Source organism: Rhinolophus sinicus, chromosome 2, assembly GCF_057876585.1.
Source record: "Rhinolophus sinicus isolate RSI-liver-muscle chromosome 2, RSI-T2T, whole genome shotgun sequence".
Taxonomy (NCBI): Eukaryota; Metazoa; Chordata; class Mammalia; order Chiroptera; family Rhinolophidae; genus Rhinolophus; species Rhinolophus sinicus.
Window position 1 is genome coordinate 46,296,798 of NC_142502.1, and position 27,165 is coordinate 46,323,962.

The following is a 27,165-nucleotide window of genomic DNA, read 5'->3' on the forward strand; positions in this document are numbered from 1 at the left end:
TTAGAAAATATTTTCACGTATGTTTTAAGGTACAGATAAAATCCAGTCCCTTGAAAACCGTTTTAAAAATTATACAATGTAGTATATATGCACAGTCTGAGAAATAGTATTTACTTGAATATGACATATATTTAGTATCTTCAGGTACCCTTTTTTTGTTTGTTTGTATCATTTCCTTTTTCTCCTTTAAAACCTTCAGTAGTTCCTAAGAACATACGGGATAAAGTCCTAACTCTCAGTTTCCTACTACTCTTACCTTTTTCCTTACCCTCATCCTATTAATCCTGTTCCTTCTTAATTAACTCAACAATGATGCCATAAAGTAATTAGCCTTTAAAAGTTGTACTATTTCTGAATGAATTCACTCACTTAATTTTGATATCTCAATAGACACTTTTCTGTCATTTCACCTTCGCTAGGCCTGAGCTATGTTTACAGCCATACTGGGTTACAAAATATTTATGAATCTTGTCAAACACTGGTGTGCACACAGGCAGAGTCTGACTTGTAAGTACCAGCCTGACTTAACAAGTGAGACATGTATACCATGGCCCAAACCTATATAGCTGTTACACATCTCGGTAGTGCAAGAGAGCAGGCATAGAAAAATCAAAGGAGCTTGGGAGTATCTGTGGGTTCTCGAGAAGATGGGGAAAGACAAAAATAGAATTTGCTTAGCAGAACTGAACCCAAGGATAAGCTGATTCCCAAGTGACCACCAAATCCTTGAAAAATATTTGTCTAGATGGCTCAAATCTTTTATAAACTAAATATTGAACTTAAAATACATTATTAAGCTTTCGATTGAGTTAGGCTTCTTTTTTCTAATGGACACATCTCTGTGGAGTTCATTCATTCAGTACATACTTCAAGCTGTTTGGTGTGCTGGCACGAGGGCATTGGAAATACAGTAGTGAACAAAAAAGACAAACGTTCTAATTTTATGGAGCTTAAATTCTATTGGGATAGAGTAAACAAATAAATTATTATGAGATATCAGCCTTCATGCAATAAATAGTGTGAGTTAAGTTCTAATCCCAGGCTGCATTTTACTATTATTATAACCTTGGAAAAGTTACCCATACTTTATGAATTTCTGTTTTATACATATGTAAAACAGAAATAAATATATCTGCCTTATAGGTGTAAAGTGCTTAGTGTCTGACATGTAGGAGTTGATAAGTTACTAGTCTTATCATCATTAGCCTGGAAAACCTGACCACAATTGAACACACATTCTTTGGGGGAAAGTGATTTCCTCATTTAAAACCACCCACACTGTTTGGAATACTGCTTACTTACAAATATGAGTGATGGATGGTCTATGTTTCTGAAAGCCTATGTGGAGATTTTAAACTGCATTTCTGAAAGAAGAAACCTTATGTTAACATACTAAATCTTAAAAGTTCTCAACTCAAGAAAAAAATTGTAACTATGTATGGTCACAGATGTTAACTAGACTTATTCTGTGATCATTTCACAATATATATAAATATCAAATCATGTTATATATCTGAAAGTAACATAATGTTGTTTGGCAATTATACCTCAAGTAAAAATAAATAAAAGAAGAAACCCTAAAGGAGAGAGAGAGTAAGGATTTGTTAACACTCTTGTTCCTTTATAAGTATTATAATTCTAAAAATTAAATTGAAGAAGTGAAAAAAGTAGAGGACAAATAAGAACAATGTAAAATTAAAGTTCAGTGCTAAAAAGATCTCAATGTACCCAAAACATGATGTTGAAAGGAAAAAAATGCTTAGCAGACAAGCTATATATACAAAAACAGGAAGATACCGGCTAGAGGAGAAACATCTTGACAAAATTAGTAAGCAGAAGTAATCTTATAAACTAGCTCTCATTCTAAATAAAATGTTTTAAATGACAATAAGGCATTTTCCAAGAATGATTAAATCACAAAAATGTAACAAATCCCACTCCCACTCTTGAAGGAATTCTTTGCTTTAATGGCTGAAACAATTGCCATGTATGTTTTCTAACCAATTATTAAATATAATCTCTATTGTGACTAATTGATCTAAAATCTATAGTACTTTAATATAATTTCTTTGGGTACTAAGAGCATTCAAGGTTTAATATGTGGTCCATGAAAGTGTAACTATGCCTTTTGGCCTGATTAGTATTCTTCCTACTAAAATATCTATTCTTTTGCATGAATTGACTATATTTTTAAAAATCTAATTAATTTAGGGAAGCTGCTTGGTCAGGAGAGCAGATAATTTGAGATTTATCTCCTACATTTCAAAAACAAGAAAATGAGGCATGATTTCTTTTCTCAAGAAACATACTGTGTTGCAGAGATAAAAATCCACCTTCATCCCTACACTTTGCCTCATTCCCATTGTTTTTCAGATAACCCTCTTGCCTTGACAAAATTGCCGCAACACCCTTCCTAATTCATCTCCCTGCCTCCAGCTTTGCCCTTCCCAATATATTTTTCTAAACCCTAGCTGAAATGCAGATCTGATGTCATTGTACTCTTTAAAACTTTGGGTGACTCCATAGTACTCTTAGAAATGAAATTTATATTCTTTAATGAATCTTCAACAAGGTCCCTCCTTACTGTTTATCTTTTACCTGAACTCCATACCTTTTGCTCCAGACCCAATGAACTTTATTCTGCTTCCCTAATGGACCACTCTCTTTCTTTCCCCCTGCCACTGAGCTTTTGCACATGCTGGTTTTGTTGCTTAGAACTAACTGTCTCTACTCTCCCCCAAACCCGCTCCTCCAGTATTGTTGCAAAAGCCTCTCTTCCAATCCCCAAGCCCCAGCTCAGATGTCTCTTCCTTCAGGAAGCCTGTCTTGAAGTCTGGCCTCTCTAATGCTTCATAGTTCTCTGCTCACATCAAGTCATTTGACACCACTCTGCTTTTGCATAGGTGGATCAGCTTATTCTTGAGTTGAGACTATTACTGCTAAAGACAGATGCAGAAACCTCATGTTGATACAGCTAAGTTTACCAAAACATTTTTAGAGGAAAGGAAATATTTCAGAATTAACATTACTTCTTATATTAGATATCAGGATTATTTCTAAAAGAAATAAAATGTTGAACTGTTTAAATAGCAGGCTTTATAAAATAGCTGCTGGCTTATATAGATAACCTGTGGTATCAAAAGCATAGTTCTTTCCAATTACTATTCTGTATTCAGGATGTTCATCTTTTCAGTAGATGTTTATTTTGCGCCTATCATGTGCCTAGCATTGGGGGTTCGTTAGAAGCACCTTCAGGACATTTAGCCTGCTCAAGAAGTGACATCTTTGGAAAATACACATGTTTTATTGAATGATTTGGAACAAAACATTCCTAGAAGTGAAATCTACCCAGCGATATTTTGAGGTCAATACATTTGTTGGAATTCTTGGTTACCGTAGATTTATTTGGAGGCAACCTTTTTAACGTTGGAGAATAGAATGCTAATTCACAGTACTGCCCTATGGGAAAGAGCAGTGATTAGCATTCTTTGAAGAACTTAAGTTAGTCTTTATATAGACCATAAAGGAATCTTGACGTTTAATGGCTTGAAGGTCCTCAATAAACCACTGAATTAGAATATAAGTTAAAAATATTTTTTTTCTTTTTATGTAAGGTAGCATTGTAACAAATAAGCTGAAACTTTCTTAAAAAAAAAAAAAAAAGGATCCTAATTGGAGCTTCCCATGCAATTTTAGTATATGCTTCTTCAGTAAATATTGATCAAGCACTAAGTATCAAACACTACTATATGTATACAGTGTGCACTTTTAATTTGCATTTAATTATTTCAGACCATTTTTTGGTTAGCTAAATGCATGCTTTTCCCCCCTGTCTCCCATTAAAAAACTAGAAAGGTAAGCATTCTCCATTTTGCAAATGATACAATTTTAATGTTACAAACAGGGTTATGCCCTGCTAGGTTATGCCCTGACCTCACTATTTTCTTCCTTCTAGAAAATAAAATCACAGCTCAACTCTTCTAGAACGAGCCATCATTTTTCACATACTTCCTTCATTATCTAACTGGCTTTGTAGTCCACAACCCTATACATGAAGTCCATATGTTTCCATTACTCATCTAGAATCAGTTTATCTTGGACGGTATGTTGTATTGCTGCAAATTGGATGATTTACTGTGTTTATTTTTGCTGGTTTGTTTGTGGCTGAGTGGGCATTTGATTATATTGTTTGTTTTTGTGGCTGCGCTCAGAGGACGAGAGCTTGGAAGCCTCTATGGCCTTTTCTTCTATGTTATTAGCCCAAAATTGCTTTTCTTGACCAGTAAAAATATTTTGGTAGCTTGAGCAATACATAAAAGCAGTATAGGAGAACATAAACATTTATCTTATTTATCTGGAGAGGATAAATAAAAAGTAACCATGTTAACCTGCTACTTTTAAAATGACAGCTTGAGCAAAAAGAGTAACTTTATCTTGTCTGAGACATTGTAACCTCACTCCTAAGACTGAAACGTATTTTCATTTATGAATCCTGTATCTGTCAGTATTTATTGATTTAAACGCCACTTGTTTCCTTCTGTCAGAATGTTCCAACTTTTTTTTTTTAACCTGAGCATATAAGCGTTTGAAAACACAAGAGCAAACATGCAAAAAGAGATCTAAGGTAAGAGCTGATTTTTAAAAAGAAGATAATGGAGCCGTTCAAGGAAATAGTGTTGACACAGGATTTGAGAGATTTGCATTCCGGATCCAACAATGTCAGTTATTTGTGCTGCTTTATAACCTATGTTTCTCAAGTTCCTCATCAGATTTCAAAGAGAAATTCTTTCTTTAGAACCCAAGGCGCTTGTGAAGGAACATTAGAAAACCAGTAAATCCTTCGAATATATTTGAAAAAAGAAAATTCAGAGATGTTACCAAAGCTTATCTGTGTAGGAGAGTGATATTTATAGCTGTTACATAGCTTAGCAAAAATAATTTTACATTGAATATAGGCAGGCCCTGGTCCCGTACTTGTCCCTGCATTCTGTGGCCCAGTCGCCGTTGTTGGAAAGGAAGACGGGCAATTTCAATAGTTTATGTAAAAGAAACTCGATTCTTCCTGGTGGTGAGGGTCACCTTAGAGGTTGGCTTCCTTCTGGCTGTAGGTAAATGGACCCGAGCGGGTGAGGGAGGACAGGCTGCTGGTACCAGGGACAGGGGCACATTCGCCTTTAATTGAAGCCCGGAGGGCTCGCGCTGCACCTCCCAGCTCCAGTGCACGCTCACCTCCCAACCAACCTAGCCCGTTCCGGACCTAAGCATTAGCTCCTCGCCAGAGCTGGGCCCCTGGGAGGTTGCTTTTCGCCGGGTCCGCGTCAGAACCGCACGCCAACGCCCGCCCCTCCGCGCCAAGGGGGCGGGACTCCGTGGCACCGCGGACCCGCATTGGTGCGCGCGGCCTCCGGGACGGCGGAGTGACAGCGGGGGGCGGGGCGGGCCGTGCGGGTTGTTTGTTCGCCCCGCCCCGCGCCGCGCCGCCCCCGCCATCCGCACTGACTGAAGCGCTCGCTGCAGTCCAAAGACCGGCCGGCAGCCCCTCGCTCACCACCTCCGTTTTGCTGCGGCTACTTCTGCGCGACCGCAGCCATCTCCACACCGACATGCGCTTGGCCACCACCGCGAACGAGGCGTACAACGCCTCACTGGCCGTCTCGGAGCTGCTGGGCTGCAAGCAGTGCGGCGGGGGCCGCGGCCAGGACGAGGTACCCTGGCGGGCGAGGGGCCGGGAGGGCGGGCGGTACTCGGACGAGCTGACAAGACTGCACGGTGGTGGCGTCGCCTCCCCGCCTTCGCACCCTAATAGCTTCGGAGAACACTGCGCAGGGAGGGCGCCCCTGGAGCAACCGCCGACCGGCCGGCCACCCTGCTCGGCGGCGGGGGCGTCTCAGACTCAGGGGAAGGGGCGGCCCGTGAGAGGTGGGGAGACGTTTTCCACCGTGAGTCCCTGGGCAAAAAAATGCTGAGGCTGGAAGAGACAGCTGTCTCGGTCATTTAAATGGAAGTCTCCAAAACGTAAATAACGTTGTCTTCTATACAAGTCTCCACAAGTCAGAGACCGAACAAAGCTCTAGTCTCACGGTAGAGCAGCCTGTGGATTTTTTTTTTCCCTCTCAGCGTCTTGTCTAACCAGATTACGCCGTGACCCCCACTCCCTTTGCCTCCTACTTAAAAAAGAAAAGGAAAAATATATATACATTTGAGTCAGGTAAAAGGTGATCTTGCGTAGAATAGGTACGTCCTGCCAGGTCTATGACGTTATGCTCAGAATTTACTCTTGTTTATGAAACCATCCCTTTTGTGTCTGAACTGGCCTTCAGAAAATGCTATTTAATCGTAACATTTCACATTTTTCCTAAGTGGTTGCAAAAAGAGTACCATTTGAAAAATACTAATATAACTTTAAAATTTGAACCTTTGAAAGGCTTTAATTCAGAAGGTAACGAGGGACAAAATAGAGAAAGAGCCATTAAAATTTGAATTGAAATCAGAATGCTGTATGGCTTTAGTTCAAGAAATCTACCTACAAAGTAATTTCCCTGCCACCTTGGCCACTAGAATGACTCAGTTTTAGTATTTACATTATTTTAAATGGAGTCTACATTATGAGAATACTGCATAGATTCATATAAACTTAAATGAAGACACTTTCTCACGAAGGCTGCATAACAGCAAACACCTTTTCTAGATTTTAACATTCATGGATACATAATATGCTCCTCCTTTACAGTTAATACAACCTAAAAAAAAAAAAAAAAAAAGTGTTGCTTTGTAAACTTTACCAAAGAGAAAATTATGAAAGTGTTGAAATGGCATTTACAGTTTGTTTGCAGGCCATAACAGATCTTTTCTCATTTTGAGTAGAAGTGAGCCCAGATCGTCATATTTGAATAGATCTGTTATTTCTGTATTTGTGTGCAGAATGAATCCTGGTGGTTGCCCAGATCTAGAATCTCTAAATATAGCCTTGTAAACTGGAAGCTAAAGAGATACATTTTAGCTTGGGCATTGATTGCCCATGGGACTATGCCCATGGGACTGTGTTCAGGAAACCAGGAAGCTTTGTATAGTTGTATTTCATTTTTAACACCTCCAATAAGTGAGAAGATAAAGTAGGAAGTAGTGCTTTATGGGAAAACAATTCACTTAACAAAAGAACTAATTACACAACTGTTTCAAATAGCAAGCTTCCATAATGCTTTTAAATTAAACACTTTCCAAGAATGCAACTCTTGACTAAAGGACCTATGACCTAAGTGAGCCGTACAAATCCGGTACTTTGACGTTATTGAGTTTTTATTTTTCTAGACTATGAAGTTCATAGACGACCAGATACTAGAAAATGAGGTACCTGAACTTTCCGTATTTCTAAATTACCTAGTAGAGTTAATGACAATTTAAAAAGAAGCACTAGTACATTTTGTTATAGTAGGAGTATTTCTTTATAACACTTCTAGATTTCATTTCTATTTAAGATTTTTTAATGTCAAGAGGCTAATTCCCAGCTATGGCAATGATTGTCCTTAAGAAGGGGAGTGGGATGGGGACTTTAACTTTTACACAAAATATATTTGCCTTGTTGAAATGCTTCAAAAAACACGTAGTGCTTTTGTAATTTTTTTAAAAATCAAAATTAATATCAATTTTGCGGTTATTGGTATTAAAACATCTATACAATTTTAGGGCCAGCCCGGTGGCTCAGGTGGTTGGAGCGCAGTGCTCCTAACGCTGAGGTCACATGGGCCAGTGAGCTGCGCCCTCTACAGCTAAGATTGTGAACAACAGCTCTTCCCGGAGCTGGGCTGCCTTGAGCAGCTGGAGGTTGGCATGGGTTGGCATGTGCTGCCGTTGAGTGGCCGGCAGCCATCGTGAACGGCCGGCAACTGAGCTGCTGTGAACGTGCCTGGGGGCAGGGGAGCAAGGCTCATAATACCAGCATGGGCCAGGGAGCTGTGTCTTACACAACAGCCCGAGTGAAGTGGGGGGAGGCGGAAGAAGAGGGGGGGAATCCATACAATTTTAAAATATACCAAGTGCAGTGAGAAAAATAAAAGGATTCAAATGATCTGATCATTTTTACTTTTCAACTACTTTTGCAAGTGGGTAGATGCCAATAAGCCAACAAATGCTTTCATTTTGCATTCGTGACAAATTGTTCACTCTTTCATCTAAGGATATTCATATAGTTTCATAAGTGTATCTTTAACAAATTTTAAAAATCTGATTACAACAGTACTTTCAGTACACAAACACTGAATCATTCAGTGATGCATTACGTACGTAGTCTTTCTGTGGTACTGTGAACATTTGCTAAGAATTTTCATACTGTGAAAATTAGTGTGTATTATACACTGATACTATATCAGAAATTCATAGCAATGTTGTGATGGTGGAGACTGTTGCTATCTTTCAAAGATGCTGATGAAGAGGGTTGTTGAGAAGAGGACTGTTAATTCCCACATGAGATTTTGCAGCCACAAGTTCATAAAGAGCCAGTGACATTTGTGCTGTGATTAGCATCTACATCTGCTTTTCAGTAAGGTCACTTGCTGTTGGCAGTTCTGCTTCTTAGAATATGGATTGGCCAAAATTTGTTCAAAGTCTGCAATTCAGTTTCTTACAGATACAGATGAAGTCATCATTGCAGTAACCTTTAGGAGGTTATGAAATGCACTTAGTTTGGCCCAGGAGCACTCCATTAGAAGATCTGCAGTGCCTTTTTTTGAGCAGCATCTGCTAGGAGATAGGGTAGTAACTAATTTGTCATGTGATTAGGAAAAACAGTGTTTCAAAAGTGGTTTTCCAGAAAAATGGAAACTTTTAACCTTTTAGAAACCAAGAATAAATACTATTGTATAATAACAGGGGTATCTAAAAGAAACTTTAAGTTATCAAAAACTTTTAAAGAGGCGCAAAAGACACCAACTCTAGAACCAAGACTTCCTGGCTGTTTTCGAGGTAATTGTCACCTGTTTGCTTTTCCCAGCAGTTAGAATTTAATTTGTGTGCCATGGGAGGCCAGATGGAATCAGTGATCTGCTTCTTGCCAGTATCTGACTAGGATAAATTGGGATGCAATCTCAGGGCTCATCAAGAGCACCCCAGGTCAACCCTTTTCTTCTCTTGGGCTTGAAATCAAGTAGAAAAGATCATGTTATGTTCTTGTATCCTTCTCACATACCCAGTCTTTTAACTAAGAGAATAAAGCAAATCTTTTGGGTCCAGCTTCCAGATATAGAAGACTAAGTTGATGTGAGTTCTAGAATAGCACTAACTATATTTCCCGTTATATCTGTCTTGATTAACCCCTTCTGTTTGGGAAAGACTTGTTTTTTAAAAATCTGTCCTTCTCCTACCCCTCCCCCCTTCTTTTCTTTCACTTCCTTTGTTCCCCTGTTCCATTTCCCTTTCTGCTTTTAGGGAATGACACAAACGTCTCACAATCTCTTCAGCTTAGTAGGAAATTCACTCTGGTAGTCCAAGTGTGAGCTGGGTAAAATTCTATTTTACCTAGAATTACGCTTACGTAAAATAATGACATCGGATTATTGAATGTCAGAGACTCCTTTCCATTCCTCTCTTCATTTTTTCTATTCTTCTGTTTATTTTATACATTCAGCTTTCTTGCCAGACTGGTACCTCATCAAGAAATGAATGTGATTTTACACTAAGAGGTTATTAGCATAATGGGTCTGTAATCCATTTCCAAGAAAGTTTGGTTTTTCTTAAGATCCTGTTTTAGAATGCACTGTTTTTCACTTTAAAAGAATGTTTTTCTAAAGGAATTGGGGAGGAAGGATTTGGCCATTGACGGCTAGGAAGAGGGGACACAGAGATACCCATATGGCCACTAAATCTAGGTGTAGGGCTGGACTTACAAAAGACTTGACAATTACATAGGACCATTGGGAAAGACCCTTGCCATACTTATAAGAAAATACTCCATTTCTGAAACATTGATAGCAATTTTCTTAGAATTGTAAAACTGTTGTTTCTTAATAGTTTGATATATAAACTATATATTTGGTGTAAGAACATAACCAAAATAATATAATTCAACCCCTTTGTTTGAGGCCCATATGCTATCGATCTGGTCTCATTAAAATATACCACCTACATGCTGCTAATGTATTTGTAGGATAAAGTCCTAGAAATGGAATTGCTAAGTTACAAAGAGTGACATAACTATACATATTATGCACTTTGCTTGCCCCCTCCCCACATATTATGTTTTGGAGATCTTTTAAAGTGAATCAATATGGAACTGCTTCCTTCTTTGTAAAGACTGCATGCTTTTCTAGTGTATGGTTATACTACACTGTATTGAAACAGTCCCCTTGATGGCACTCGTAGGCCTACTGCACCTCATGAGTGTTTTCTTCTAGTACGGTAATGGTTTTTGTTTTTTTTTACACTTAACTCTATTTCCTGTGGAGTAAAATATGATTTAGTGCTCCAACTTCACTTTTTCCTTGTACTATTAGAACAATGTTACACAGGTGGCTGGTTCGCTCAGTGGGTCAGAGCGCAGTGCTCATAACACCCAGGTCACCAGTTCGATGCCCACATGGGCCAGTGAGCTGCGCCCTCCACAACTAGACTGAAAACAACGACTTGACTTGGAGCTGATGGGTCCTGGAGAAACACACTGTTCCCCAGTATTCCCCAATTAAAAGAAAAACAAAAAACAATGTTACAGTGATTATCCTTTCACATGTGATTTCACATGTATAACATATATAAGTTAACATTTAGGATGTAATTGTTAATTCAAAGGGTGTGTGTGTTTTGATTTGGTTAGTATTATATATTGCCCTCCCTAGAGGTTGTGGTAATTTATATTCCTATATTTCTATATCTTTTTTCCTCATACTTCAAAACACTCCCATCAGAAATGTATAAGCAATAAATGACATTTTCTCCCCCACAGCCTATTATCAAACTTTCTGATTTTAAGCAATCTTGTTTAAAAATGGTATCTCAGTGTAGTTAACTTGCAATTGTTTTATTGTGAGCATTGATCATTTTTCTAGCCATTTATATTTCCTTTTCTTTGTTAATTTTTCTATCCAGTTGTTGGGATTTTTCTTATTGATTTATAGGAGTCTTTATGTATTAAAGAAATTTAGCTCTTTGATATATGAATTGCAAATATATTTCCCAGTTTTATGTTTGCTTTTGACTTTGCATGTGTTTATTTTTCCCATGTGGAAGTCTATTTTTATGTCATCAAATCTGTCAATCTTATATTTTATGACTTCTGAGTTTTGTGGCATGCTTAGGCCTACTCCATTTCATAAGTGTTTTCTTCTAGTACTGTAATGGTTTTTGTTTTTGTTTCTTTACACTTAACTCTGATTTACTGTGGAGTAAAATATGATTTAGTGCTCCAACTTCACTTTTTTCTGAGTGGCTATCCAGTTGTCCCAAGATCATTTGTTGAATAATCTCCTCCATTTGAAATGCAACCTTTTTATATACTAAAGTCCCAAGTCACTTCTTAAAAAATGAATAATAAACCCTTGAAATGGATGTTTTCCTAACATGCATTTTGTTTAAATACAAGGGGTGCCAAAAAAATGTAGTTGTTTCCTTTCTTAAATTGTATATACTTTTTTTTTTTGGCACCCTCTGTTTAATAATAAATGAAGAGTAAATATTGATTTTTAGCCTTAAAGTTTTGCCCAGTATATTTTGTTTGAACTGTCTACAATTGGGTCAGAAATTCAATAGTTAAAAAGGCTAATAGTCATCATTTTGTATAAATGGTTGCATTTGTGCCAAGGTGATATATTGAACAGTGAGAATGTGGGAGATTTTTTGCATTTATTACAGAATATTAAAATTGAAACACCTACGTGGCCAGACCAGTGAATTAACTGAGTGCCTCCTCTAATGAATTGTGGTTGTTAGAACATTATTGGTTGGACATGGTTGTTAGAACATTGTTGTCTTCAGTATAAATGTGGAATAACCAGAAGAAGAAATCACTGACCTCCAATACAAGATTATTTGAATCATATATTATAGATTCAGTTGGCAAATATAGCCAACTTTGAATCTGAATCCTGAATTTTCCTGATAAATTTTGTCCTATCTGCTTAATTTTTCAAAATCCATTCTCAAAAGGTTTTCATTCGCTTGGACCAAATTTCTTGAATTGCTGCCACATGTCCTTCTCTGTCTACCTCTCCCCCCACCCCCCACTCCGGCTTTTTTTCTTTAAAAGGAAAGCATCTGGTTTATATCATGAAGGACTTTTGGAAGCAGTAGGGAGAGGGTGAAAATACTATTTGTATGTAATGTAATTTGTATCAAAGCAAAGGTTAATGGTTATTAAAATTCTAAGAAGCTTTTATTTGTATTCTGAGATACCATACTGATAGGACATGAGCCTCAAAAAAATAAGGGTGAATTATTTTGGTTGGTTTTGTTTCTATAAGCACACTGTATAGGGGGCAAGGGGAATGGAAGCCTTAACAATAGATTAAGTTTTTGTGAACCACACTACACTGGCACATAAGGTATAGAATTCTAGATTCCAGATACAGGACTCTAGATTCACTATGTCAAAGGCAGAAAACCATTTATTTTTCAGTTACTGGAGCTTATCTAAAATATAAGCAAGGTTGATGGCATCCTGTAAATAAAACTTAATTTAAGGCTCACAAACAAAATGAATTTCTCTAAAATTGTTTCACTCAACCACAGAGAAAACATGCCTGCAGTACTTTCTCTCTTGTGGATTTAAACAACTAGTTTTTATTTTTCATAATTTTTCTGTTCTTATTATGAAGTGCTATTATAGATGCAATAATAATTACCCTTCTTCCAGTTCAGGACATCTAGGTAGAGGTTACTGCTTTTTCATTTCCTGACAAGATGCACAAGAATTGACATTTTGGTTGCTTGGGTTTTGGATGTACAAACATATTGGTCTTATTTTGTATCACTGACAATCCACAGGGTTGGCTGCAATGTGCTGAACTTTCTGTTCTAGACTTTTTGCCAAGTACTTTATGCAAAACTCTGGTTTGAGTGAAACAGGTTTTATTGCTTTTAGTCAGAGTCGTATTATAAGCTGTTGTGAGCTATGGATGCAAACGGAGGAGTTGGTATGTATATATGGCCGTGAAAACAAACCAAAACAAGCCTGTCTCTGTTCAACTGGTTGTTTTTCCCTCTCATTCCTGTAGCCTCAGTTCATGTTGTTTACTGCTGGAGGCCTGAGATGGTGTAATTTTCTTTTCTAGGAACTTGGAATTAGAATTCCTCGACCACTAGGACATGGACCAAGCAGATTTATCCCAGAAAAGGAGGTATGTTGTTTGTGAAAGTACATAGTGAACTGTATGCTTTTAAGGAAAACCTTTCATGACCCACATCTTGGCATCTGAACAATTGTTAGTCAACATGTTTTACGCAGAGTTGGTCACAGTTAATCATCACACTTTGGCAGTGAATCTGGGATTAGAAAGCTGTTGTAGTCATGTTGATTTCTAGTATTTCATGTTGCTTTTCTAACACCCATATTTAATCAAGGAAAGGCAATACTTGTTTTTGACCAATGATGCTCCATCTGCTTATATTTAGATGTTGTTTAGGAGTGCCTGTAGCTAAGCTACTTGGTCTTGACCATCTCACAGGCTGATATCTGTCAGTGCTCAATTGGATGTTTAATTTTAAGTGTGTAAAAGCTCCTATGCTTTGTTTTCACAGGGATTTTCTTGCTGTTAGTCAATTTTAGTTCTCCTTAAATTGAGTGAGAGTAGGCATTGTTATAAGAAAGGCTTTAGTGTCTGTTTGCAAGCTCTGCAAGTTTGCTTCTTTACCTGGATTCTGGCCAGGTCTGCCAGCAACTTATTTGCCCTTTAATGCTGGGCCTTTGTTGTTTATCCCCCACTACATAATATGGGACTGCTTATTCTTCTTTCTGCTCCCAGTCGAGTTATGTCTGTAGAGGTATAACTTCTGTCTCCTCTTAAGCCAAATTTAATCTGCTTCTCGATGACCCTTAGACTGCAGTGCATGCATATTTTCTTTCTTTAATACTGATTTACAATTTATGTAACCATGGTTTTCCTCTTTTATACAGATTCTCCAAGTGGGGAGTGAAGACGCACAGATGCATGCTTTATTTTCAGATTCTTTTGCTGCTTTGGGTCGTTTGGATAACATTACATTAGTGATGGTTTTTCACCCACAATATTTAGAAAGTTTCTTAAAAACTCAACACTATCTACTGCAAATGGATGGGCCGTTACCCCTGCATTATCGGCACTACATTGGAATAATGGTTTGTAAACATTCAGTGAAAAATTCTTTCTGCTTTATTAATGTTTTTAAGAGATGATTAAGGCTTTAAACATAGGGATAAATACTTATTCTCTGACTTCCAGTTGGATTCCTATTAGGTAGTATCTGTTTTTCCTCTTTCTTAATAAGTATGCTCTCAAGTATAGCAGAAAAAGAAACATGTATTTATAAACTGTTGAGAACCATTTTCTATGAAATAAGAGAATAAAGTAGAACACAATGTCTACTTCACTATTATAAATAGATCACATTGACTTCAGTGGTGCTACTCCTGTCGATTCGTAACTAATGTTCCATTCTTTTATGGTTGGCACCTTAATTAAAATTTCTTTTTAATCTGAGTTCTGAAAGTTGGTATATAAATAAAATTGCTAATGTTCAAATACTTTTATCAGGTATGTTGTTTGTTCTTAGAATATTTCTGTCTTAGAATATTTCTGAGGTGCTTTCTGCAGTGTATGAATTTTTAAACTATATGAAAACTTCATTTCTGTAGTTTAGGAAAATTTGAAAACACACCAATCAAAAACTTAAGTAGTAGATGTTTTGCACATTGTGAGGAAAAAGGATTTGTAGTTGTTCAAGATTTTAATATTTTTAGTTGGAATAATCTTTTTGTTTTCTCTTAAGGCTGCAGCAAGACATCAGTGCTCCTACTTAGTGAACCTCCATGTAAATGATTTCCTTCACGTTGGTGGGGACCCCAAGTGGCTTAATGGTTTAGAGAATGCTCCACGGAAACTACAAAATTTAGGAGAACTTAACAAAGTGTTAGCCCATAGACCTTGGCTTATTACCAAAGAACACATTGAGGTAAGTAGGGAAATAATGTATCTTGGGGGTCATTTAAAAACATTTTTTTAATGTACTTCTTTTAGAGTAGTTTTAGGTTTACAGAAAAATGGCACAGCTAGTACAGAGTTCCCATATTCTACGCCACAACCTCCTGTACCCCCTCACGTACACGCCCAGGTTCTCCAATTATTAACATCTAGCATTATTAGTATAGTGTATTTTCTGCAATTGATTAATCAGTATTGATATATTGCTATTAACTAATGTCTATAGTTTTTATTAGGGTCAACTCATTGTGTTGTATAGTTTTGTGGGTTTTGACAAATGCATAATGTCCTGTATCATATAGAATAGTTTCACTGCTCTAAAAAATCCCATGCTCCCCGTGTTACCCTGTTCATTGCTGTCCTCTTACTCCTAAACTCCTGCAACTACTGATCTTTTTACTGTCTCTGTAGTTGTGCCTTTTCCAGAATGTCATGTAGTTGGAATCATACAGTATATATAGCCTTTTCAGATTGGCTTCTTTTACTTACCGGTATGTATTTAAGGCTCTTCCAGGGCCTTTTCATGGCTTGTTAGCTCATTTATTTTTATTGCTGAAAAACAGCCAATAGTCCAATGGATGTACCACCATTTGTCTATCTTAGTTACTTCCATTTTTTGGGCAATTATAAATAAAGCTGCTACAAACATTCCCTGTGCAGGCTTTGTGGTGGACAGAAGTTTTCAAATCAGTTGGGTAAATAGTTGGGAGTGTGATTGCTGGATTGTATGGTAGGTCTATATTCAGCTTTGTAAGAAACTGTAAAACTGTCTCCAAAGTGGCTGCACCAGTTTGCATGCCCACCAGCAGTTAGTGAGCTTTCCTGTTGCTCCACATCCTTGCCAGCATTTGGTGTTTTGGATTTTAGCCATTCTGATAGGTGTGAATTGGTATCTGGTAGTATATCTGTTAAGAATACCATCTAAACTAGTTCCTTCTGGTTCTATTTATTACTAAATATAATAGAATAAAAGTAGATTATCATTCCCTAAAAGTATCTACCGTGCAGTAGAAATCCTTGACAATACATATTTTTGGTCTTGTCTATTTTATAGAATATTTTAGATACTGTTACATAATCAAAGCATCTTATCAAGAAGATACAAAATTTGAATACGATTAACGCAATGTCTATTATGTTTTCTAGTAATGAAAAATTACATAAGATTATAAAATAATGAAGAAGGGACACGATTGTAAGACTAAAGAACTATAGACTTTACCTTGGGCATAATGACATAATTTTTAAAATAAATATAATTTGATATAGGAATATTCAGTCAAGATCAAACAAATATCTTGAAAATTCCCTGAGGAAGCCTGATAATAAAGAAAAACACAGGCGTATTTTATACAGTATCTTCCACTTTAAACACAAATTACATTTGGTTTGAATCTTTGAACTAACAATATAGTTAATCTGTTCATAATCCAGTATCTGAAGTACAGCAACTGCTTTTAATGCAAAATGCATTCTATTTTTAAATCAGGATTTCAGAAAATCAAAATAATGAGTATGTCATTATCAGATTATGTTAAACTCTATTTGTGGATACATGTTGATAAAAATTAGCAAATTCTGGGTTCTACATGTCTCAAATTGTAATTTTACACAAGGTTTTATATAATGACCAATCCTGTTTTTCAAAAGATTAAATACCAAGATAAACTTTTACTACCATACCCCACTATAACAATGTTCTCATTTGTTTTTCCTAAGGGACTTTTAAAAGCGGAAGAGCACAGTTGGTCCCTTGCAGAACTGGTACATGCTGTTGTTCTACTCACACACTATCATTCTCTTGCCTCGTTCACATTTGGCTGTGGAATCAGTCCAGAAATTCACTGTGATGGTGGCCACACCTTCAGGCCTCCTTCTGTCAATAACTACTGCATCTGTGACATTACGAATGGCAACCACAGTGTGGATGAAATGCAGGTCAACTCCGCAGGAAATGTTCCGGTAAGTATCTATTATTTGTGACAAGACTGTCATAAGACTAATCACAGTAATTGCTGTTACATTATTTTTTCATTTGGCTTCTTAGGAAATCCACACTGTTAAGTCCAGAGCAATAGTAGGTCCTTAGATCTATTCATTCAGCAAGTATTTATTGACGGCCTCCAAATGCCCAGCACTAGTCTAGTGCTAAGGGACATACAAAATTATTAGACCCTCTAGGAGGTTATAGGATTAGGCGCCACCAGCATGTGCCCCATCAGAGCCGGCTGGTGTTTGGCTGCTGCAGCGAGTGGAGGGAGGCTGACTATAGCACTAAGTGGTGGTGGTGACTTCCATCACATCTTCTTCCCTTTTGCACAAAAGAAACAGGCTGGCTTCTTACTTGTTCATCTTTTACAAGATTTAATGAGCCTTCATCTGGAAATTTCTCCTTTTAAAATTATTTTTCATGTTTAACTTTTTACAGATATAAAAGCAAATGTAAATAATATTAAAATGATTTCACCTCTGTTCTTTCTTTCCTCTCACTTTTATATTTTCTCAGATTGGAACGAGTTGAATTTTCTATAAGCAAATTTTAGATCCTGTATACGATGAGTCAAAATTCCCTCTGCATTCTTTTGCTGTACTTGAAAGAGCAAGGGTTTATTTTATGTTTCCAAAGAGAAATCACAGAAACAGCATCACAGTCTTCTGAATACTTTGCAGATTTTCTCAGTTGTATTATTCCTTTGAAACCGATTTGGACGAGTGGAATGCCTTTAACTCATGTGTTTGACTGGGCAAGTTATCTAACTCTCTGGGCCTCTGTTCTTTCATGTCGAAATGAAGATCAAACACAAGGTTATTGTGAGGCTTAAATGAAATGTCTCTAAAGAGGTTAAAGGCCTAGCACAGCCCTTGGTATTTATCAGGTGCTAAACAAGAGGTAGCATTTACTTATGGTGAGCGCAGCACCATGCTGGGCTGACAAGGCCCAAGACCATCAGTTTCACCCTTTTCTGAGCTACCTGGATTCATGTTACAGTCCTACTTATGGCCATTGATTATTTATCAAAGCTTAGAAGTTATGAGATGGTCTAAGGGAGAGAATATGAGTTGCTAGATGCTTGTATTATTGCCCTTCCCTGCCTTTGATTTAGTACAAGGCTAAAGAAAAAGTATTTATTGTTTTTAGTTATCCGTCTGTCAAATAAGATAATAGTGAATTCATAGAAAATTTTTCTCTAGTAGATAAGCTATTTTCAGGTGTTGAGTTGGCTACTTTTAGGTTTACAGCGCACACTGATGGCACTTGACAGTGAGTTTGATATAGCTTATTCCCTTCAGGTACATATCAGATATTTGACTCAGTTCTTCAATTACAAATGTTAAAAAAAAAAAGTAAAAAATAATTTCCTCATACAACATTAACATTTTAATATTAAAATGAAATGTGTTAACTTTTTTACACTACTCACAACTTTAACAGATTGTTCAAGGAGCAAAAGATATGCACTTTGTTTCCTTTCCCTCTTATTTCAGTGTAATCTATCAAGAATTGTCTCTTCTAAGAATACTTAACATTTGGACAGTTTATTTTAGAGGAAAATGGGTAAACAAAATAAATTAACATAATGAGGGACAATGTAAGGTGACCGAGACCTTGATTTAAAAAAAAAACAACACTGGGTCATTCTCTTAAGCAACATGTAATCCTTTTCAGCCTTGTTTTATTTTTGTTTAGCTACTGACCCTGTTTCAGGAATAATTGTGGAGATACATGCCTCAGAAGAATCATCAATATATCATAGAAACACTTTCCATTATGAAATTATGAGAGAAAGTACAGGGTATTTTGAAGTAACTGTTAGGATCATACGAAAATATAAAGTGCAAGTAGTATAGACTAGTTTTCTCTTAATATAGAATTATCCTGACAGTCATTCTGCAACAAATGGTTCATAAATATCTCCTATGTGCCAGGCGCTATGCTAGGTTCTGAATAGCTACTGATAAATTAGACTGGTCCCTTGCACTTCTATTTGAAGGTTTGGTCTTAGGGAGGCAGGTATTAAACAAGTATCAATTACAAACAATTACAAAGTGTAATTGTGATAACAGTTACAAACTATGATTGGTGCTCTGAAGGAAAGAGCAGAGTGCTGACTGAGAGTAATTAGGGTGGCTGGGTTGTGGGTCCGGAGAAGCATGTAATCTGACGTCTGAAGAACCAATGGATGTAAGCCAGGAAGAGAGTGGAAGAGTAGGGGGAAGAACATTTCTAAGAAAAGAAATTTATAAAGTGAAAACACTGGTTTTGTATTTGAATATTGAGATTTGAAGTTTTAAGATTTCTTACTATATGTATTTTATAAGATATAAATTCCACAGATTTGATCCAGCTTTCATGGTAAGGATGCAGCAGGGCAGAGAAGTATAAATTGTTTGACTAGTTCAAGATCACTTGGCCAGTGCTCATGTGTCAGACCTGTCACTATATGTGCCACTGCTGTAGTCATCCCAGCAAGTGACAGCCCCATTTGCAGAGGTCAGGTGGACAGCTCCAGCCCTGTAAGGACATGTTCCATTCTTAATTGGTAAATTGGAAAGATAAAGCCAATTACTATAATTTTAAAGATAGATATATGTTGACAGTATGCCCAATGTACACAGCTGATGCAAAACCACTTTGTGTATCTTATTTGTTTGAGCAAGTAGAAGTTAACTTTTAAATATTCAGTTCTGTTTTAAATTGATAAGTAGCAGTATTAAATTTTAATTTTTAAAAATTAGGATTAATAGTAATGACATTATTACTTTCTAAGGAAAAAACATTAGAATCTGTTCTTAAAATAATTTTTCTCTTGTATCTTAAAATCTGCATATCTGTAATAGGCCAAAACCAGTTTTTGATTCATTCTTGTATATGAAAATTGTAAGATTTGTTTTTCCTATATTCTGTTAAGATCCAAATTCTTGTAAACTTAAAAGAAAATTCAAAAGTTTCCTCCTCTAACATATGTAACATTAATTGTATTTTCTCTTCAGGTAAGTGATTCTTTCTTTGAGGTCGAAGCCCTCATGGAAAAGATGAGGCAATTACAGGAATGTCGAGATGAAGAAGAGGCCAGTCAGGAAGAGATGGCTTCACGTTTTGAAATAGAAAAAAGAGAAAGCATGTTTGTCTTCTCTTCAGGTAAAAGCAACCATTACATAATTGATAAAATTTCTATTGCTTAAAAAAAGGAGCCCAACTTTTTTATTTAGAAAAATTTAAAGTTTTTAGACATTAGTCCAAATATGTTTTTCCTTTTAGAGAGGCTATTGCATAGGTATTCTGCTCATAAATAACGCAGACAACCTAGAAAAGGAAGTTACAGTGGAAATAGTGCTAGGCTGAGAGAAAGGACATTTGGAAAACTCTAATTTGTATACAGGCATACCTCGGAGATATAGTAGGTTCGGTTCTCAACCACCACAATAAAGCAAGTATCACAGTAAAGCAAGTCACAGTCTTTCTGCTGGTAGAGAGTCTTGCCCTCAGTTTGTAAAAAAACACCACATCTGTAAAGTGCAATAAAGCAAAATGCAATACAACAAGGTATGCCTGTTAGTGGAAGTTGGATGTTAGCTTCTTTTTCCTTGAGGAAAAGTTTTTGTTTTTACTTGAAACTATAATCTCATCAATTCCTAAATGTGAAGATAATCCAAAAAGATTTATTTAGAACAGAGTGGGAAACATTGTAAAAATGATGACATATACATACATACACAGCTTTCTTTCCTTCATCATTTAGGAACCTTTGCGCTGGTAGAGAGATACTATATTTTGTGTGACAATATTCAACAAAAATAGTCCAAGTGCTAAAGTTTAGAGCACAGCTAATTTATCTCCATGAAAATTATTCAAAAAGGTGTTCATACTTTGAGTACATACTTTTAAGTGGAATCTATTATCTATAAATTGGAGTGGAGATAGAGGAAGACAGGGTCCGAATGCAAAGCATAAAAATTCAACCATGAGGTTTTTTTTTATAACAGAGAATCTACTTTTATTATATTCCATTTACCGGTAAATAAGCTATTTCTCTTTATCGTTTTAAGACTTTATTTTAGTTGATATTGGTTACTCAGTGTCAGAGGAAGGATTATCCTACTTTTACTTGTTATAGGTCAAATGAATTTTAACTAGCATCCTGTTTTTGAGAAGTTTTCAGTGGCATTTTTTTTTTCATTATTTCAGATGATGAAGAAGTTACACCAGCAAGAGATGTATCTCGTCACTTTGAGGATACTAGTTATGGCTATAAGGATTTCTCTAGACATGGGATACAAGTACCAACATTTCGAGTCCAGGTAAAATTGCAACTTTTATGTACATGATTGGTTTGAAATATCTCAGTCTGATTTAAAATAAGAAAGAGCCATGTACATTTGAGTACTGTAAAATACTGCAGAAAGAAGTAACTTTTCTGTGTACGGGCAGTTCCCTTAGGTATATTTATTGTATTGTTAAAGGTGTATTTATTGTAATGTTCAAGTTCGTAAATCAGTTGCTCAGAATTCAAACTACATACACTCATAAAACAAAACTACAATAATGCTTAGGTTCCCAGATGGTACATAAAAACTCATTTAAGGTTCTAATATAACTAAACAATAAATAATAGCTGCATTTGAACGTAGCGCGTATTTACAGCATTGGTTTTTCTCCCCGTCTCCTACTGAGCCCCAATGTTAAAATGAGGCGATTTCTGCCCTGAAAGCGCCAGGCCTGAGTGACACGAGAAATGTCCTCAGCATCTCAAACGTGTGGATGGTGGGAAAGAGGATGAGAAAATAAGATGTAAAAGATGTGCTTAAACACTGATGCCACAGTAAATAGGGCATAACAATTACAGTATCCTAATTTGCTTTAAAAAATGAACTACATGTTATTTGAAGCAATGAGAATTTTTGAGGGTTTCAAATTTAAACAAACCTTGGTAGGATTCACATAAATAAATGTTATTCCAAAATTACTTAACCTATTTCTTAGAGTATATGAAGTTCATGATGTAGGGAATAGCATTATTGCTGGTAGACCCAGTTTCTTTAGCTCTCAAATCCTTCACTTTGAAATACGCAGTAAAATTTCCTCAGTACACTTCAGGGTCTGTTGAGTCCATGGGCCCTGAGGGACCTGGTGGCCCCCTGGATACCAGGCTCCTCCTCTGTGTTTGTTTAGTAGGAGGCACTGTGCTAACTGCTTTGCAAGCGTATCTCAGGAGTAACAGTAGTAGGAGCCCATAGTACCAGAATGAACGCGGAGACTCATCAATTAATTAGCAAAGTTTTATTCTGTGCTCCACTTTTATAAGATTGCTTCCAGTCCATCAGTAGAAACATACTGCAGTTTCAATGTGTTTTAAAAATACCTTTTGTATAACTACTTAATTTAGAGAGTAAATATTTAATTCAAATGAATTGATATTCCCAACTTTTCCAATTATTGTTAGGGGCCAGTGTTAAGTAATAACGATTTTACCAGAATTATGAAAATATTTGAGAACTGTAAGATTTTCTTTCTTTGCTCAAGGAACTAAAATATTATTTAAGGGGATGAAAAATAGACACAAGGAAGAGTTATAGAATATTTCTGCTTGATAGTGAAGTTGTTCATGAAATATAATAGAATTGAAGAAATCGTGTGGGCTGGAAATTTTATGGAGGGAGATGAGGAATTGAGAGATCTGAATGGTCCAAACGCTTGGGCATTGTAAGTGGAGGAGCCTCTAGCTGAGTTAGATTAAGGGATAATGTGAGGGGAGGGATCATAAAGAAAATGACGGGGCTGCTGAGAGCTTTAAACAAAGGATTCCTACTTCTGACTAGTGGGAAATTAGTTTAAAATTGGTCAGGTTTGTAGGTTTTGAACAGAGTAATGACATAATACCAAACAAGTGTTTTTAGAAAATAAATATGGGAGCAACATAGAAGTGGGACTTAACTAAGTTTTGTCTGAAGTGGAAAGAAAGGAAGGGGATTATTAAATCTGGGAAAGATTTTTTTTGGGAAAAAACCTGAGGACTATTTGAATGAGTGCAATGATGGGAAAGGAGAGAGAACTCCCGAGATGGTCGCCTCTGGAGTCTGAGTAAGGAGACAGTGAGAGAGAAAGCTGAAAATGGGTGACCTATGTGTAAAAGATTCCACTGGGTACTAAATTCACTGAGTTATACAACCTAACCTTTTGCATGTTGCATTATAGAAATTGGAAACTTCAGACGAGTGCAGGTGAAGCCGGGAGCTAGGGATGTGTCTTAGGCAGCAGATTCCAGCTGCCATTAGTCACCTCACCGCACTGCAGAGCGGTAGACATAAGACTATACTCGGCCACATTTTAATTATTCACATTTGTTCTGGTCTCTGTATTTAGGACTATTGCTGGGAAGACCATGGTTATTCTTTGGTAAATCGCCTTTATCCAGATGTAGGACAGTTGATTGATGAAAAATTTCACATTGCTTACAATCTGACTTATAATACAATGGCAACGCACAAAGATGTTGATACCTCAATGCTTAGACGGGCGATTTGGAACTATATTCAGTGCATGTTTGGAATAAGGTTAGTCTCTTTTCTTATGTTTGTACGGAGATATTTTTCCATTGGGCTAAATTATTTTGGTACTTGGAACACATATGCACGCAGACATATAAACTCAAAACTTTCCTCTGTCCAGTAGCTTATTTTTATGCTTATGCTTCAGAGAGCCGATTTATTACAGCTCAGTTTGTCTTCTCTTTCCTAACTAGGCAAGAGGGAGAGTTGGGGACATGGACAGGATGCCTCCAGGGGTGGGGAGGGAGGGCAGACAAGCTGGTCCTAGAGGAAAAGACATCAGGTTTGTCACCAGACATCTTTGGTATCTTTTCTCTTTGTTTCATCTTCTATCTCCTGCCACACTTATACTTCTACCTTCTTGGAACCTAGTACCCTTACAGACCTCTGGCTCTTCTCAGGCGCCTTCTGAAGCTACTCCCTGCTCCTGTGATACTTCATTAAAATGCAAACTTTTCATGTCCTGATTGTTAGGTATTCAGCCACATTATTACATTACATAGGAAATGCAGTATGATACACCACCTTCTCACATATGCACACAAACTCCATGCGGCAGTACTTTCTGATTGTTTTCGCAGAAAGTCAGGCTTTCTCTTGCTGCTTATTTTATCAGTGGCCAGGCTATTGACTGTAGCCTCCTGAATGGACTGGCTTTGCAAGAGCTTTCTCTCTTTTCCACTAAAAACGGAATAGAGGACTTCAGTCCTTGGTGTTCTAGAAACCATCACCCAGTGGGGACAGCCAGATACTGGTGCCTTTGACCTTCTCGGCTTAACGCAGAGCAGCGTCTCCTAAGTGTAGACATTGTGAGGCCATCTATAGACCACCCTTCCTCTGAGATAGCTCCTCCCCACCCCCCCTTTTTTTCTCATCTGACCCAGGAAACTCCTCGAAACATGAGAAAACTAATTCTAATTATTCTCATTTGCACAAGTGGATTATAAGTTACATATCATATATATATATAGTTTGATTAATTTCAGCAATATTCATAAACTCTAAAATTTTTTCCTCAGTGTAGTTGCTTTTTCATGGTTATAGATACATACTGTTGCTTTTTTTGTTTTTCTGTTCATCTCTCTAACTTCTCTTTTCCTTATCCCTTTATACTCACTCATCCACCCCCATTTCAACATTGTAAAGCTGTTATTTGGGGTGACAGCCACCTACACAAAGAGGGAAAAAGAATACAGCATTTACTAATGATGTGTGTACTTTCGTAAGAAGAAAACAGACTACACACTGAAAATAAAATTCTCACTTTGATTTTTAACAGATATGATGACTACGACTATGGTGAAATTAACCAGCTATTGGATCATAGCTTTAAAGTTTATATCAAAACTGTTGTTTGCACTCCTGAAAAGGTTACCAAAAGAATGTATGATAGCTTCTGGAGGCAGTTCAAGCACTCCGAGAAGGTATGCACCTATTGTGGCGTGTTTACTCCGTAACTTAGCAGTGATTCTTGTTCTCCTTCACCTAATCTAATGGCTCTCAAAGCTTCCCATCCCCCCACCAGCCCAGAGAATATGCCAGCACAGACATCTCAGGTACCCCTTGGGAGAGAACCGCATCACGGTGCTAGAGTAAAAGAAGAGAGACAGGGAGGACAGGTGGTCTGGCTCACCTTCAGCAGGGCTGGCATGTGTCACCACTTAGGATAAAGAAGACGTTTTACAAGAGCTCTTTTAAATTGTTTTTGGTAGAAATGTCTGGTCTAGTCTTTGATTCATCTTTATAGAAATAACTGAATGATATTTGGCAGGGGGAAGTTTGTGTTTTAATAAAGCACTGTCAAGATTTTCTGTAATGTAACAAACCTCCAAGAAGAGATGTGATGAAACATACATATAAGCTCAAAACATCTATCCAAAAAGAATATGAGATAGCTTTTGTTTTGATAAATTGATATTGTGTTCAACAAACCCAAGACGTCTTAAGTTATTCAGTGGCACACAGTAAATGTACCTGATTTTCAGTGTTTATTAGATGCACTGAAAACCTGTGACTGCTTATAACCCCACCTTAAATGTTGTGTTTTACACTCAGGTTCACGTTAATCTGCTTCTTATAGAAGCTAGGATGCAAGCAGAACTCCTTTACGCTCTGAGAGCCATTACCCGCTATATGACCTGATGCCTTTCCTCCGTTCAAGATGATGAAATGAGCAGCAGATGTAGTCTACAGGGGGAGGTACTGAGCCCCAGGACCAATGGTAGATACAAGAATTCAGAAACCCTTTGTGCCATGATTCCTTTAGTTTCTGCTATTTTACTGTGGAAATACCACTGCTGGCACGAGCAGTGAATGCTTTGGCAGCTTCAAGTGTAGAGCTGTGAAGAAGGGTTGCCGTTCACAGTATTTTGCTTTTTGACAGTACAAGATGCTGTATAACTGTTTCAATACAGCAAATAGTAACTCTCCAAATCCTGTTGCTTTTATGTTAAATAAGATAACAAGAATTGGAGCATGCAAAGAATGGGACTTGGATAATGACATAAGCTTTTATACATAAAGAATATTAGATCTTGGTGCTGCTGTTCCTGCTGGTGGAAAAAATAGAGTGGCTGTTCCAGTTAAACTATTAGTAAATAAAAGTGAACACTGCTACTATCTGAGCCTCTATATGTAATTTGTGTGGTTTCAAATTAAACTTGCCTATGTGTTAATTTTGTTGCATCTAAAAAAAAGCATAGACTTATTACTCACAGCTCAGTAAAGACCATTTTGATGGTAACAGTTCATTTGCATTATAGTTGTTGTTTTTTAAATTCAGAGTTATTGGATGACATTGAGTTACAGTGCCATTCTTAAAGATATTCTTCAAAAAGCAATCTTGAATGAAAGTGTAAATTTTAAGAAAGCTGGCTATCTCTTGATATGCTGTTTCCCAAGATACTCTGACACTGGAGGGCAGCTATCTTGTGCAGTACTTCTGTTTCCGGCACCAGAATTGTGGGAAATGTTGCTGTAGACTGCTGCACAGTCCTGGGTACTTCTGTGCCCGTCCGACTCATTGTCCCCACTTTAAAGATTGTGCAGCTCCTTAAATAATAAAGCTGGAAAATGTTTTGTCAGGTTATCAAATTTGATTTACAAAAATGCTAACTTTGAAATGCAAACAGGTTTGAAAAATGTGTTAAGTACTTTGTATTCTGGAAGCGTGAATTGCTTTTGAAGTCTGTCAGTATTATTGGTATTTTTCAATAAAGAATAACTTTTCTCCAATTTTATTTGCTGTCTGAATCTCGTAAAAAGTCATGACTTCACAACCAGTAACAGTTCTAAGTTCCTGTTTACTTCCAATAACCAACTAGATTCACATTTAAATAATGCTGTAATCAGATGCAAGACTGCTATTAAATGGCAAACTCTCGAAGTTATTTTGAAGGATACGAAGAAGAATGGGCCTTTAGGAACTTAGGTAGGACTGTTTTTATCTTGAAATGACTGG

General features: G+C 37.0%; 1 protein-coding gene across 4 annotated transcripts in view; it reads left to right on the forward strand.

Annotated features, from left to right (window-relative positions):
* The window catches only part of SESN1 (sestrin 1), a 102,150-nt gene extending 75,211 nt beyond the window's left edge, over window positions 1–26,939 (forward strand). For 2 of the 4 annotated variants that reach the window (XM_019734982.3, XM_088795522.1), the window contains exons 2-10: window positions 13,254–13,319; window positions 14,096–14,296; window positions 14,947–15,129; window positions 16,878–17,120; window positions 20,151–20,298; window positions 21,346–21,458; window positions 23,521–23,711; window positions 24,985–25,129; window positions 25,761–26,939. In XM_019734982.3, coding sequence (XP_019590541.1) covers window positions 13,254–13,319; window positions 14,096–14,296; window positions 14,947–15,129; window positions 16,878–17,120; window positions 20,151–20,298; window positions 21,346–21,458; window positions 23,521–23,711; window positions 24,985–25,129; window positions 25,761–25,847 — 1,377 coding nt within the window. In that variant the 3' untranslated portion in view covers window positions 25,848–26,939. Of the gene's footprint in view, window positions 1–5,181; window positions 5,706–12,921; window positions 13,116–13,253; window positions 13,320–14,095; window positions 14,297–14,946; window positions 15,130–16,877; window positions 17,121–20,150; window positions 20,299–21,345; window positions 21,459–23,520; window positions 23,712–24,984; window positions 25,130–25,760 lie in introns of those variants that run through there. The other 2 variants (XM_019734983.3, XM_074333377.2) reach the window with 2 other exon arrangements.
* The last annotated feature ends 226 nt before the right edge of the window (window positions 26,940–27,165 follow it).